Source organism: Myxocyprinus asiaticus, chromosome 6 (assembly GCF_019703515.2).
Source record: "Myxocyprinus asiaticus isolate MX2 ecotype Aquarium Trade chromosome 6, UBuf_Myxa_2, whole genome shotgun sequence".
NCBI lineage: Eukaryota > Metazoa > Chordata > Actinopteri > Cypriniformes > Catostomidae > Myxocyprinus > Myxocyprinus asiaticus.
The window spans coordinates 50,639,914-50,656,227 of NC_059349.1; the positions used below are offsets into that span (position 1 = coordinate 50,639,914).

Below are 16,314 nucleotides of genomic sequence, written 5' to 3' on the forward strand. Positions count from 1 at the left end.
TTGTATGTGACAGCTTTGGGAAACCACATTTGATTTTCTTCAGAATAATATCATGGAACATGTTCCAAATCAAAAGACTACTTTCATAACTTCATGAGTTAAACTTCTTGATGGTTAAACATATAAATATAAATATTAAAGTCAAAATTACATCAGTATTGACCCTAATTACTTTCTGAATAGACATTTCTGGTCTTATTGTGAGCAGTTCATCAGTGCATGTTATTCCAGAGAAGAAAAAAAAAGTATTTTCTTTGTAGTTTTTAATTACAATTTAATAACATGTTCTGCCTTTGAAACAACTTTACTTTTTGGCTGATGTCAGAAAGTCCTTTTACTTCTCAACCCTTCCCCTCCAACCACCTGTCATATAAAGACTACTTTTTACAACCCTATCAATTACAGATAAAAAACAAGTCCCACCCTACATTTCTTGCCATTGAACATATTTTTTCATATTGAAATCAGATAACGAAAGTAAAATGGGTTGTGAAAGTCATTTCATGTTGAATTGAATGGCAAGAAATGTACAAGAAATAACAAGAAATTAAGATAAACTGGGTATCAGAAGGTTCACCAGCCAACTCAAACACCATATTTTCGCACATAAATTCACCAAAATAACTAAACTGAGCATGATCTATAGGGAATATTGTTTGCAATGCGACTGATGTAGAACAAAATGAAAGTGTAGGCCACTGTTTGAGATATCAACACTAACGTATTTGATCTCACTAATGGATAAAGGATTAGTGCTCTGCCAAATAACCACATTTGAGTGAAACCATGACAATAGAAAGTTGAATTTTTAACATACATAATCAGCACTTCTGAACATCAGTGTTTAATTTCCCAATGTAAAGGGATGTTAAAAGCTCTATAAAGCTTTAATCTGATAGTGAATAGCAAGACCCTTTGGGGTCAACCAAGTTTAGATGGATTAGCATGTCACATTTCTCATTATTATTGTCTGGCATAATAACGTGTACTATACAGTTGTGTTCTCATATAGCACTCAATCCAAACATAGACATAAAATTTTAATGGAGCACCAGATTAGGCAGGCAGGGTTTTTCAGGCCAAGAACCTCTTGGTGGGTAGAAAGACAACGCAGGGACCCGCTGTTACCTATTGTACAAAATTGAGCGTTGCATTTTATGCCTGGCCAATAATAACATAAAGTATGAATGGTACATATTAATGTATGTACATGCTTATTTTAATGGCAATGTGAACATTGTAATCATTAATTTGAGTTCAGCAGAGGTCTGCAACCTTTTTTGCATAAAGTGCCATTTTTATTTTTCCTCTGCCATATACAGTTCCCCTTCCAAAAGACAGAGAGACAGATGCATGGAAAATAAAACAACTTTTATAAGGTTAATGATGGGACAGGGGTCTTCATCTCGTGAGTGATCATAGTTTTATACATATGTTTCCAAATTACTGTTAATTTCTTTATGAGTAAATCTTTTCTCCATGAGTGCACCTTTTAATTATATTGATTTGAGAGTTGCCGTTTGTGTGTGTGTGGAACGTAACTGTGCAGCCTAGGCCAGGTTGATAATCCAAGCCATATCAATTTACTTAAACCAAGTAGGCTATTGATCTGAAAGCAAAAAGCAGCTAATACCACAAAAAAAGTAGGCTGTCATCCACTCAACCACACGGAGTGACCAACGAAAAGCTGACACGTTTACTTGCCCGACCCTCTACTGTAGCGCTACTCAAACTGATCTGTGTCGAGCAATCAGCAGCTCGTGATATGCAGTGGTTGTGCGAATTAATGATTTGTCCACGCTGTGCGCTTCTGTTGAGTAGTTTCATCACACTTTAATAGTTTTTGGCTCTCCATTCAGTTTACAGTATAACTAAATAAAAACAGGATGCGTGAATGTAATGGTAGCCAGCCGCTAGGTAGCTGTGCAGTGTGTAAACCTCATTCCCCTGACTGACGCTAGAGGCTGTAGCCTTTAGCCTCCTTGTTAACGTGCCCGCCTCCCACACCGGAGATGCCGGTTCAAATCTCATTTGGAGCGGGTCAAGCAGTGGTGCCATGACCCAGATGGGAGTGAGTGTAATGGTAGCCAGCTGGTAGGTAGCTGTGCAGTGTGTAAATCTCTCTCCCCTGGCCTCAAGAGGCACACTAGCAACTGACGTTAGAGGCAGTAGTCTTTAGCCTCCTTACTAGCGGGCCCGCCTCCCACACCGGAGACGCCAGTTCGAATCCCTCTCGGAGCGGGTCGAGCAGGACCGTTTACATATACATGAAGGAAGGACTACTGTTTTGGCATGCAGGTGCGAGGGACTTCAACATGTCAAGGAACTTTTAACTAAATAAAATACATATTCCTCTCTCTAACTATCCCTCGCATGCAAGTTATTACGCTTATGTGTGCCAATGTGGATCAAACAGTAATTTGAGGACCCCCTGCGGTGGGAATTTTCATGACCTTCATGAGAAAAAAAATTACATAAATCTCCTGACACTCACGTACAAACACTGCTGGACATTGTTAGTAGACAAATAAAAAAACGTCCTGATGGAGGGAACGAGACATTGTGTCGATGTAGTGACACTAGGGGTCACTCTTGGGAGCCCGAGACACCTCTGGTCTTTGATAAAAGGCTAATGAAAATTGGCGAGTGGTATTTGCATACCACTCCCCCGGACATACGGGTATAAAAGGAGCTGGTATGCAACCACTCATTCAGGTTTTGTGCTGAGGAGCCGAGACAAGGTCCCAGCCATTTCAGCGGGTAGTTCAGCATTGTGGCAGGAGGGACACAACGTCTCGTTCCCTCCATCAGGGAACGGAGGTTACGCAAGTAACCAGGACGTTCCCTATCTGTCACTCACTCAACGTTTTGTCGATGTAGTGACACTAGGGGTCCCTATACGAAACACCGCAACTGGCTGAACTGTGTTACGTGAACTGGCGGTGTGTGACGGGCAGACCACTGTGTGCCTTGGAGCCAGTGCACCAGGCCAACACGTAACCTCCCCCAATGCTGTTATGAGTGTTGAACGGCCCTTTGGGGACAAGTCGACTGCCCAAAAGATAGAGACAGGCTAGCCCAGTCGTGGTCTCTTATCCTCTTTTTTTTCCTCTCCCCCAAAAAAAGGAATTAACCGACTGGGGTCACCAGGTCTAGTTGGGGGGGTGTCACTCCCAAGGGGAAGACACCACGGAGACCACACCCCGCCCAGAGAGAGGGGATGGGGTATTTTGAGTGGAAATACGTCACATGGTCTTGCCGAGCTTTGTCGGAAGTATGTCATGTGGCTAAGTCCCATGGTAGGTCCTACCCTACAGGGGAGGAGTTTCTATGAGCATGGTGACTGGGGCAGAGGGGCCTCTGCCCAAGGAAGACGCAGTTTACCAACAGGGAAACGAATTAGTGGAAGATATAAGTTGCATGGGGTTACCTATGGGGAACCACCACATGCGGAGCACCTACCCCAGTACAGGGCTTAGATAGCACGTGTACTGAGCCGGCAGCGAGTTCCTCCGCAAACTCATCTGCCACAGGGCTCAGAGGAGATCATCCAGGGAACACAGTTTGTGAACACTACTGGGAGTCAACAGCGCATGTCTTCAGCTCAGGGGATGTGAAAGGCGCTATGCACAAGCGATACACCTGGCCAGCTGTCTTACCTGCTTGTGCGTGCCACTACATGGGACGAAACCGGTTCCACACGGAGATTGTAGAACCTCGCAAAGGTGTTGAGTGTTGCCCAGCCCGCTGCACTGCAAATGTCTGTTAGAGAGGCGCCACTGGTCGCAAGGAGCGTGAGGTCCGAGAACCATGTCTGGGTGGGCCAGTAGGGTGCTACCAGGACAACCTGCTCCTCGTCCTCCCTGACCTTGCACAGGGTCTGTGCAAGTAGGCTCATTGGGGTAAACGCATATTTGCAAAGTTCAGGGGGCCAGCTGTGTGCCAGCGCGTCTATACCAAGATGTGCCTCGGTCAGGGCGTACCAGAGCGGGCAGTGGGAGGATTCTTGGGAGGCGAACAGGTCTACCTGTGCCTGTCCGAATCAATTCCAAATCAGCTGAACCACCTGAGGGTGGAGTCTCCACTCTCCCCTGAGGGTAACCTGCCGTGACAGCGCGTCTGCTGCAGTGTTGAGGTCACCCGGGATGTGAGTGGCTTGCAGTGACTTGAGGTGCTGCTGACTCCAGAAGAGGAGACGGCGGGCGAGTTGTGACATACAACGGGAGCGCAGACCGCCTTGATGGTTGACATATGCTACCATTGCCGTGTTGTCTGTCCAAACTAACACATGCTTGCCCTGGATCAACAGCCGAAACCTCCACAGGGCGAGCAGAATTGCCAGCAACTCAAGGCAGTTGATGTGCCAACGCAGCCACGGGCCCGTCCATGAGCCGGTGGCTGCGTGCTCATTGCATACAGTGCCCCAGCCCGTTTTGGAGGCGTCTGTCGTAACCATGATGCACCTGGAGACCTGCTCTAGGGGAATGCCTACCCATAGAAAGGTGAGGTCGGTCCAAGGGCTGAAGAGGTGGTGATAGATCGGCGTGATTGGCCACGCGATGTGTCCCACGTCGCCATGCCCATCTCGGGACTCGAGTCTGAAGCCAGTGCTGAAGCGGTCTCATATGCATCAACCCAAGTGGAGTGGCCACCTCTGAGGATGCCATATGCCCCAGGAGCCTCTGAAACAGTTTCAGTGGAACCGCTGTCTTCTGTCTGAATGCCTTCAAACAGGTCAGCACCGACTGTGCGCGCTCGATCGTGAGGCACGCCATCAACGAGACTTAGTCCAACTCCAAGCCGAGAAAAGAAATGCTCTGAACCGGGAGGAGTTTTCCCAGTTGACCCGAAGCCCTAGTCGGCTGAGGGACATGGTCATGTTCTCGCAATGAGTACATGATCCATCCACGAACACTGTCTCCATGTGGGTCACGCCCAGACACGAAAGACAGCGATCGTGACCATCAGAAGTTGAGAGATAACGACCGCAACCAGGAATAACACACAAACAGAAAGGCATCTTTAAAAAGACGTGTCTTTAAAAAGACATTCCATGTGTGCCGCTCTTTTAGAAAAATATACTCTTTTCGAGAAATATACTCTCTTATTTCTGCCGAAGTGCCCAGGGGCGTTCTCTGCTGTGCACCAGTGCAGAGGAGGGAGAAGCCGCTGAAATGCGCCGTCAGATCCAGCAGAGGTGAATGAACAGTCAGCTCAGTGAACATCGACCGTTCGGTTCCGAAGAGAAAATCTGAATGAGTGGTTGCATACCAGCTCCTTTTATACCCGTATGTCCGGGGAAGTGGTATGCAAATACCACTCGCCAATTTTCATTGGCCTTTTATCAAAGACCAGAGGTGTCTTGGGCTCCCAAGAGTGACCCCTAGTGTCACTACATCGACACAACATTGAGTGAGTGACAGATAGGGAACTAGTAATGATGTGTAAATGTTTAAATGAGACTTTACTTTCTAGAAATCAACAGGGAAATCATTCCAACACAACTTTAGCACAGCAAAAGTCTAGTGTTTATTTCCAAGAAGCAGAATCTGAACTTACCAGTCTAAACGAGCGGAGGACAGATAGACCCTCCACATTGGAAAGGCCCAACTCCATCAGACTCAAACACACGATAACTCCATCAAAGATATTCCAGCCCTGCTGAAAATAATAGTATGGATCCTGAGCGAAGACCTTCAGTACCATCTCAGCTGTGAAGATTCCAGTGAACACCTAGAGAACACGTCAGAATGTTACATTACAATAAAAATACCTGATGGTAAAAATAGTAGGCTCAAGTCTTGATAGCTTTCATTTATAGTAGCTATCAAGTATCAGAGCATCATTTATATAGAATTTATTCTTCCTTCCTTTTATTTTGACATTTTCCTTTCACTTGATAGACCAGTAAAAGGTTTTGACATACGTGCCTGAATTGATGTTTTGAATGATCTTAAAGGAATATTCAGGGTTCAATACAAGATAAGCTCAATTGACAGAATTTGTGGCATAATGTTGAATACCACTAAAAGTAATTTTGACTTGCCCCTCATTTTCTTTAAAAAATAAATAAATAAATAAAATTCTAGATTACAGTGAGGTGCTGCCTACAATTGAATTGAATAGGGCCAATCCGTAAACATTAAAAATCCCCCTCGTGCTGCCAAAACAGTGCCAACCCGCATCTCAGAATAGCATGCTATTCTTCTCACCACAATTGTTCAGAGTGGTTACCTGAGTTACCGTAGACTTTGTCAGTTCGAACCAGTCTGGCCATTCTCTGTTGACCTCTTTCAACAACAAGGCATTTCCATCCACAGAACTGCTACTCACTGGATGTTTTTTGTTTTTGGCACCGTTTTGAGTAAATTCTAGAGACTGTTGTGCATGAAAATCCCAGGAGATCAGCAGTTACAGAAATACTCAAACCAGCCCCCGGCACCAACAATCATCCATGCGATTATCTAATCAGCCAATCATGTGGCAGCAGTGCAGTGCAAAAAATCGTGCAGATACAGGTCAGGAGCTTCAGTTAATGTTCACATCAACCATCAGAATGGGGAAAAAAAAATTGATCTCAGTGATTTGGACTGTGGCATGATTGTTGGTGCCAGACGGGCTGGTTTGAGAATTTCTATAACTGCTGATCTCCTGGGATTTTCACGCACAACAGTCTCTAGAACAGGGGTCGGCAACCTATGGCACATGTACCAGCATTGGAGGGCTAATCACTGGCACGCCAGCAATGTGGTCTTGAAATTACATCTTGATGTAATCCTCATGGTCACGCAGTGTGTTTTCATGAGTTGAATGGGAGGCTATTCAAAAAGTTAAAATGTGACGAGACTGCAGTATACCCAACAGACTCGTGCAGCACGTGCAAGCCATTCATGCATCACAAGTCGGCAGTGCTTCACTTTCGGTTAATCGCGCGAGTAAACGCACCCGCTTTGCTTCAGTCAGGCTGCATGGATGACAGCCTACATTCCATGTTTCATTTGTTTGTTTTTGCTTTCAGAACAACATGTGATGTAATGAAAAAAAACACTATTATTCCTTCAGATTTCGCATACAGGTACACCATGCTGAAAATCTCAAAATGGCCAGATATTAAGCCAAGTATCAAGCCTTCTGTTTAAGCCTAAATAAGGTGCTGTAAGTAATTTTTTCAAGGAAAGGTATGCAAAAAATTGTACTACTCCCTGAAAGCAAACAAAAATGTGTCTGCAGGCCGCGGTTTCTGACGCTTTCTGCCAGTCAATCATTTTGTGTGTTCTCATAGTATTGTAGTTGCAGCGAGTCTTTATGCCATTTTTGTGACATGTTGTTCATAAAATTGTCAGTTGAGGGTGCTGTTTTTCTGCTGTTGTTTCTGACAACCGACGTTGTCCAACTGCTAATCCAACGTCTCATTTTGTGGCAATTCTAGAATGGCTAAAATCGCTTACAGCACCTTTAATACAATGGAAGAAGCTGAACTTTTTTCTCCTGAACAAACTAAAACACTCTAGGTGAACAAAGCCCTAGGGTACCTAGGGGTACCTAAAACCCCATTTATAGGCTACTACGTTGTTTTAAAAATAGTTTGTTGAAGGTGATGTCACAACAGCTTTCATGAAAGCATCATATAAAAAAGTGTACTTTTGAACAACTTTGAAGAGACGTGCTCCAAAATTATCTATTTTTAATGTTAAGATAGCTAGAAGCTCCTCGGTTGATTTGCGCAATTGTAAATAAAAGACGTCACGTCCAAACCACTATTAGTTTTAACCAATCATCTATGCTCTTCGACTAGTCGACTTCTCCAAGGTCAGAAATGTCAGGGAACAGGAGAAATATCACCAATTGAACACCCTAGCAAAGCCAAAACTTTTAGGCAAACTAAAATAAGTCTGTTCACCCTGTAAGTATAAATTACACTTTAATCAGCCTGGGAAGCATTTCCAAAAAGCATCGTTAACCAATTATGCTCGCATGTTCTATCATTACCAATGTAGTTAAACGATTTGGTCGTACATAAGGGGCATATAAGGCAAGGGCGATATAAGGGGCAGCCGGAGACGCCGGTTCAGGAGAGAGAGCGTCTCTGGCTGCCCCTTGAACTGGCGTCTCTGGCTTCCCCTTATCTCGCTCTCCCGCTGATCAGCTGATTCAGCGCCGGCCATGCTCCATCACAGCCTGGCCACGCCCTCCTCCTTGTCACATACGGGAAACGCACACTTGGCCGATACATAGGTCCATAACTTTAATTGTCCTCACCAGGTTTCCAACACTAAGCATGCTGTTGAATTCCTCAGTCATGGGGTAATGCTCCAGTGCCATGAACAATGTGTTGAGGACAATGCAAATAGTGATGGCCAGGTCCAGGAAGGGGTCCATCACCATGACTTTAACTCTCTCCTTCAGTCTTAACCAGGCTGGAGAACATGTCCAGATTAGATACTTCTTGGCAAATGCATACCAGCATGGAGGACATTTCTGATGAGCTTCTTCAAGTTCTAAGAGGGACCAGAGAGATGAAGATCATGAGCAACCAAGGAGCCATGATACAAACCATGAAACCTTGAGTTAGCTTTCTAACTTTGTACTTTGAAACAGAGTTAAAATTAAGAAAGAAAGATAATGCAATGGCTGGACAGACTAAGACCAAGATAACAGTCAATCTCACCGTCTATGGCATCACTGAAGAAGCTGACAGAGCTCAGGCCTCTCTTTCTACGAGGTGGCGGGACTTCATCCTGCACGTCAGCAGTTGGCTTGAGAGCTGCAGTGGTTTGGTCTTGCTGACACCCTGGCTCCTGTTAATCAAAATTCCATTTTGTTAAAAAATACTGGAAATCAAATGATTTTTATGAGTTTTGGTTCTTGAACATGCATTCTACTGCTTATGTGGATGCAACACCATGCTAAAATGCTCTGACAACGTTTCATGCTATCACTCAACAGTACTATTGAATCAGCAGCATGAAACATACAGCACGACCAATGAAGTCCGATTCCCTAACAGATGACTCTTAAGAGCCAGTTCTTTTGAATCTAGAGCATGAAACATATACCTAACCAGTGTAGTCCGATTTCCTAACGAATGACTGTTAAAAGCTTGTTCTTTTGAATCTACAGCGTGAAATACACAGCCCGACCAGTGTAGACTGTTTCCTGAAATAATGACTCTTATGAGCCAGTTCTTTTGAATCCACAGCATGAAACACACAGCACGACCAGTGTAGTCTAATACCCAAACAAATGACTCGTATGAGTTGGTTCTTTTGAATCTACAGCATGTAAAATACAGAACAACCAGTGTAGTCCAATTCCCCAAATAATGACTCAAGAGCCAGCTCTTTTGAATCTACAGCGTGAAACATACAGAACAACCAACGTTGTCCGATTCACTAAAGAGTGACTTTTAAAAGCTAGTTCTTTTGAATCTACAGCGTGAAACATACAGCATGACCAGTGTAGTCTGATTCCCGAACGAATTACACTTCTGAGTCAGTACTTCTGAATCAACAGCATGAAACATATAGCGTGACCAGTGCAGTCTTATTTCCAAACAAATGACTCATTTGAGCCGGTTCTTTTGATTCTACCGCATGAAACATACAGAACAACCAGTGTAGTCCGATTACCTAACAGATGATTGTTAAGAGCCGGTTCTTTTGAATCTACACCGTGAAACACACAGCGTGACCAATGTAGACTGATTCCCGAATGAATAACTCTTAAGAGCCGGTTCTTTTGAATCTACAGCGTGAAACACACAGCTTGACCAGCGTAGTCTGATTTCCAAAATAATGACTCATATGAGCCGGTTCTTTTGATTCTACCACGTGAAACATACAGAACAACCAATGTTGTCCAATTACCTAACAAATGACTGTTAAGAGCTGGTTCTTTTGAATCTACAGTGTGAAACACACAGCGTGACCAGTGTAGTCTGATTCCTGAACTAATGACTCTTATGAGCCGGTTCTTTTGAATCTTCAATGTGAAAAAACAGTTTGACCAGTGTAGTCTGATTCCCGAACAAATGACTCATATGAGCCAGATCTTTTGAATCTACAATGTAAAGTACACAGTTTGACCAGTGTAGTCTGATTCCCTAAAGAATGACTCTTAAGAGCCGGTTCTTTTGAATCTACAGCGTAAAGTATACAGTTTGACCAGTGTAGTCTGATTCCCGAATGAATGACTCTTAAGAGCAGGTTCTTTTGAATCGTGAAACATACAGATTGAACAGTGTAGTCCAATACCCCAACTAATGACTCTTATGAGCCGGTTCTTTTGAATCTTCAGCATGAAACAAACAGTTTGACCAGTGTAGTCTGATTCCTGAATGAATGACTCTTATGAGCCATTTCTTTTGAATCAACAGCATGAAACATACAGTGCTTCCTATGAAAGGAACAACATTTATCAGAACACTCTTTTTAGTGAATCAAAATCTTACTGAACTGCAAGTCATGCATTTTGTCATTTCTGACTAGAAATGTACCAAACATTTAGAGTAATTACTGTAAAACCATAAGCTTTACTGACCATGTCCTCCTTCACCTTTTCCATGCTGAACGCTGGCAAAGAGGTGGCCGTGTGCGGCCTAATGCTGGTCATGCCATTCTGGTCCAGAGAAAAGTTTAGTATGCCATTGAGGGCAAGGGTTGGCATCAACACCTGTGATGAGTGACTTCTGATGCTGCCCGTACGACGCTTGTGCCACGGCGTTGCCATGGAGCCCGCCCGGCTCCGCCCATCATCAAGGACACTGTGTTCGTCATCAGCAAAGTCGGCCTCAGAGTTGTTCCGCGGGCGGAAAGTGAACATGCTGATTTGGCTTCCGCGACGAGTGCTCAGAGGATGAGACGAGAGAGTCGCTAGGAGAGGGTGAGCTGGCTGGAAAGATAAATTAATTCAATTTTATTTGTATAGGACTTTTACAGTACATACTCTTACAAAGCACCTTTAATGAGTTTAGTGCATTGAGAAAATTACTGAGTGTACCTTTATACCCAAAAAGACCACATCACTTACTTTCTCATCAAACGGATCAAACTTGAGTGATCGGAGATCTGAGTCATCTTCTATCTCCTCAGATAGCATTCTGTGCGATCTTGTTCTGCTATGACATGGTTTCATTGAGTCTTTCCGGGAGAAAGGAGACGGGGGGAATTCCGCTTCCTGGGCCAGCTCAGCTTCTTTTCTACGTTGTTTTGCTAATGCCTTAAAACACACCAAAGAGAACAAATGTAATCACATGTTCATGGGTTGATTTTGCCATTTTACTCATTAAATTAAATTGCAATAGTTTTATCTGCTGCTAACAAGGCCGTAGCAAAGATTTCTGACTGTATATTGCGATGGGCCCTTTACCTATTAAAAATTACAGTTCTGAATTTGTTGTGGGCCCCCCTGGACCTTTGGGCCCCTAGAATCATTTTCACCTTTCACCCCACTAGCTACGGCCCTGGCTGCTAATACATATTTTAATTGAGGCGTAAAGCAATGGATTTGAAATATTAGCTGTATTTGATCATTTACTTGTATTAGCTTAAGGTCAGCATGAAATGGCGTTTACAACCCATTGTACTTTTGTACAATGTTTACCCATCTGTTTACTTCAGATTGGGTTATTTTATAGGAGTCATACCCTCTGTTCTTTGCGTAGCTGTTCCATTGCCAGCTGAAACTCTCTCTCTTTGGCCCAGGCCTCTGCGATGGTCGCCTGGTTCTGCTCCTCATATGCCATGGCCACCACTGCCAGGATCAAGTTTACCAGGTAAAACGAACCCAGAAATATCACCAGCACAAAGAAGATCATGTAGGTCTTGCCTGCAGATCGCAAAGTCTGCCAAGGAGAAGAAAGATAAGTATTAGTCTTTATGATAAAAGATTATATGGCTCCCTCAGACTTTTTCATGGAACAACATCACAAACCAAAAAAAATAATACTAATAGAGTTGAAATATATTTTTAAAAGAACATTCATGGGCTAAACACAATCTCTATATAAAGCATTTTTGGCATGATGCTAATGGGCAAAAATACAAAACAAACAATAATAATAATAATAATAATAATGTAAAACAAACAAAATTTGTGTTCACAGTGATGCAATTAAAAGGAAGTCTATGTAGCAAGTGCACCAGAGGGTTTAAAAGCAGAAATGTGACACTCTTGTTTTTGTTTAAAGTGCTTAGCATAAAGATTTTGTCACATGAGCTGTAAAGTTGTCTGAATTACCCTTTACACACTGTTTACCCTTACTGTAGTTCATAGGGTAAATAACTGTAAAATGAAGTTTTAAATTACTATAAAATAATCATACAGTATTTAACTGTATTATGCATTGCATCATGGGTAATTTCTGTGGCATCACTCATTAATAACAGTAAATTACTTTTTATCTAACTCAGTAACAAACTGTAACTTAATACAGCAAATTACTGCAGATGTATATCAGCGCAAAACCCACAACGTCTTTTCCTATGTGGTTTACTCTTTTATTCAGAAATCCCGGTAATTATTTGCATTATCACACACAGGCAGGGGAGTAGATTCCGGGGGGATGGGGGGAGGTAACCCCAATCAGAGTCCCACGGAATCCGAGTGGAAAACATCAAATTAAGTAAGTACAAGCAGTAATAAGACGATAGTTCAAGAGAAATGTTTATAGAGAAATAAGAAAACTTTAATGTTATTGAAAGGATAAAGTTTACTTTGGGGCTGTTACACAGTTTTAAAATGCTTCTCGAGACCTGCATTTCGCTGCTTTTTCTTGCGTCGTGAGAGTTGCGTTTTTAAGACGGTGATTCACGTTAAACTTTAACATTAAACGAGACCCACGTGTTCACTATTGTATTGCACTCCATCTTGCTGTTTTGGCCACAAGAACGCATCTTATGTGAACGGCCACACAGTTAAAGGAGATTTTGGGAAGTATTGTGTATGATGACTTCATGACTTAACAGATTATCACTGATCATATATTATTTTCTTTCAGTGTTCATTTGATCCTGGTGGCCCTGCAATGACTGGCGACAACTTCTTCAATCTGTATACATTTTTATCTTTGTTACCTTTTTAATTGCTGTATTTATTGTGTAGTCTTTTACTTAAAGGGATAGTTCACCCAAAAATGAAAATTCTCTCATCATTTACTTCCCCGCAAGCCATCCCAGATGTTTATGACTTTCTTTCTTCAGCAAAACACAAAAGAATTTTAGAAGAATATTTCAGCTCTGTAGGTCCATACAATGCAAGTGAATGGTGACCAGAACTTTGTAGCTCCAAAAATCACATAAAGGCAGCATAAAAGTAATCCATACAACTCCAGTGGTTAAATCTCCACTTTCACTTCCAGATTCATCTTCTTTTGTTTTTTGGCGATTCACATTCTTTTTGCATATAACCACCTACTGGTTGGGGCTGGTCAATGGTGGAGATTTATAGAAAAAAAGGACTTACATTTTGATCTGTTTCTCACCCACACCTTTGATATCACTTCTGAAGATATGGATTTAACCACTGGAGTCTTATGGATTAGTTTTATGCTGTCTTTATGTGATTTTTGGAGCTACAAGTTTCTAGCCACCATTGTATGGACCTACAGAGCTGAAATATTCTTCTAAAAATCTTTGTTTGTGTTCAGCAGAAGAAAGTCATACACATCTGGGATGGCATGAGGGTGAATAAATAATAAGAGAATTTTTATTTTTGGGTTAACTATCCCTTTAATGTTTTACTATATAGAATTACTGTATGTCATGATCCAGTTCCCTTATTCTTGTCATGCTTCAATAAAAAAAAAAATGATAAAAAAATAACGTTTTTTCTTTATTATTAATTAATTGTATATAATAATAATAATAACAATAAAATATAAAAAATAATAATGTAAGGGATATTTACAGCTAGTTACTGTACAATTTATATTTTTAACAATTACACTAATCAGTAAATTACTGTACACAACAATTAGTGTTGCCAGTATGTTACTGTAGATAACTGGTGAGATCTAACAGTGCAGGTGGGACTAGTTTTCTAGGTGGATGAACATCTAGTTGTTTGCTCCACTTAAAGGAACTTTAAGGGTTCAACACAAATTAAGCTCATTCGACAGCATTTGTAGCTTAATGCTGACTACCAAAAATAAATAAATAAATAAATAAAAATAAAAATAATAATAATAATAATAATAATTTAAACTAATCTCTCATTTATTAACAAAAAGGAAAAATTGCATTTTCAATAATGCACTTACATTGGAAGTGAATGGGGCCAGTCCAAAAACATTAAAATACTCACTGTTTCAAAGTATAGACACAAGACATAACCCCAATATGTGTTCACATGATTTTAGTGTGATAAAATCATTTATTAAGCTTACAGTATATGTGTAAAGTTATATCCAATATTACAACGTTGTTGTCATGACAACATAACGATGGTAAACTCTGTAATCTGGTAAAAACTGTAACGCCAGTAAATAGATTTTTATCACACAAAAATCATGTTTACACATGTTATGTTACGGTATTGTGGCTATTGTTTTGAAACAGTGAGTATTTTAACCAGGGACTATAAAAACGAAATGTTTTTCATTTCGGTTCGTTCTGAGTTGAAACTGTATTTTTTTCATTCTGGTTCCAGCGTTCCGCCGCCTCCTTTCCAATTTGTAACCGGTTAGAAAGAAATGAAAGAATGGTTTATAAACTTTTTTTTTTTTTAAAGAAAGTAATCTGCGCTAAGGATGGGTTATATACCCGTTGCAGTGTTACCAGATCTCTCAAGAAAAAAAATCCTGGTCTGGAAAAACACGCTCAAAATAAGGGACCTGCCTCAACCAAAATAAGTGATAATAAACAATAATAAAAAAAAAGGCCCATGTGGGGGAATTATCAGCATAGAAATCATAAGGCAAGGCAAGTTTATTTATATAGCACATTTCATACACATTGGCAATTCAAAGTGCTTTACATATACATTTTAAAGAAAATACAAGATACATAATAAGAATAAAAAATAATAAAATAAATTAGATTTTTTTTTTATATATGATTACAATTAATAATAAGAAAAAGAATATTAAATTGTTAACACCATCCGTAACTGTTGTTAACCTTCCCTGATTAAACAGAGGATAACCAAAAATTGTTAACACACAACATAACAAGAAAAGTATACAGTATAGCATATATAAAATTATGTCATTTTAATAAATGTTTTCTTAATATTAAATATATCCCCAAAAATATTTCAAATATTTCAAAAATACATCTGGCCATCTAAAATCAATTAATAGCCAAAATCTCTCTCTCCTGCATGCATGCACACACTGCTTGGGCTTGTTTGCAGTTTTTTGCGGGCCGAATTTTTTATTTTAAACGTAATTATTTAATTATTTTATTTTCATTGTTTGTTTTAATTACAGATCTGCTTCATGATCAGAACCCGGCAGCATAAAATCTGTATCAATGCACCATATCGTCATGGTTACTGGTGTAACCTCCGTTCCCTGATGGAGGGAACGAGACGTTGGTGTCGATGTAGTGACACTAGGGGTCACTCTTGGGAGCCCGAGACACCTCTGGTCTTTGATAAAAGGTCAATGAAAATTGGCGAGTGGTATTTGCATGCCACTCCCCCGAACATACGGGTATAAAAGGAGCTGGTATGCAACCACTCATTCAGGTTTTACGCTGAGGAGCCGATATAAGGTCCGGCCATTTCAGCGGGTAGTTCAGCGTTGTGGCAGGAGGGACCAACATCTCGTTCCCTCCATCAGGGAACGGAGGTTACACCAGTAACCATGACGTTCCCTATCTGTCACTCACTCGACGTTGGTGTCGATGTAGTGACACTAGGGGTCCCTATACAAAACGCCACAAGGCTGAACTGTGTTACGTGAACTGGCGGTGTGTTGTGGGCAGACTTGCTGTGTGCCTCATAGCCAGCACACCAGGTCGACACGTAACCTCCCCCAACACAGTTATGAGTGTCGAACGGCCCTTTTTGGGGACAAGTCGACTACCCAGAGATAGAGACAGGCTTAACCCAGTCATGGCCTCTTTCCCCTTCTCTTTTTCCACTCCCTAAAAAAGAAGGGGGATTATCCGACTGGGCCGCCAGGTCTAGTCGGGGGGTGTCCCTCCCAAGGGGAGGACACCGCGGAGACCACACCTCGCCCCAAGAGAGGGGGGGATATTTAAGTGGAAGAATACATCACATGGTCTTTCCAACCATGTGGAGAGCCTTCAAGGTAGATCATACCCAATGGGGGAGGAGTTACTACAACATGGAGACTGAGGGGCTCTGCCC

At 41.7% G+C, this 16,314-nt stretch overlaps 1 protein-coding gene across 1 annotated transcript in view; it reads right to left on the reverse strand.

Moving 5' to 3' along the window:
• LOC127443134 (sodium channel protein type 4 subunit alpha-like) overlaps positions 1 to 16,314 on the reverse strand; it is a 100,134-nt gene that overhangs the window by 41,240 nt on the left and 42,580 nt on the right. The window contains exons 9-14 of the mRNA XM_051701669.1: positions 11,645 to 11,842; positions 10,999 to 11,217; positions 10,524 to 10,890; positions 8,669 to 8,779; positions 8,260 to 8,498; positions 5,560 to 5,733 (exon numbers count right to left, since the gene is read on the reverse strand). Of these exons, the coding sequence (XP_051557629.1) occupies positions 5,560 to 5,733; positions 8,260 to 8,498; positions 8,669 to 8,779; positions 10,524 to 10,890; positions 10,999 to 11,217; positions 11,645 to 11,842 (1,308 nt within the window). The remainder of the gene's footprint in view (positions 1 to 5,559; positions 5,734 to 8,259; positions 8,499 to 8,668; positions 8,780 to 10,523; positions 10,891 to 10,998; positions 11,218 to 11,644; positions 11,843 to 16,314) is intronic.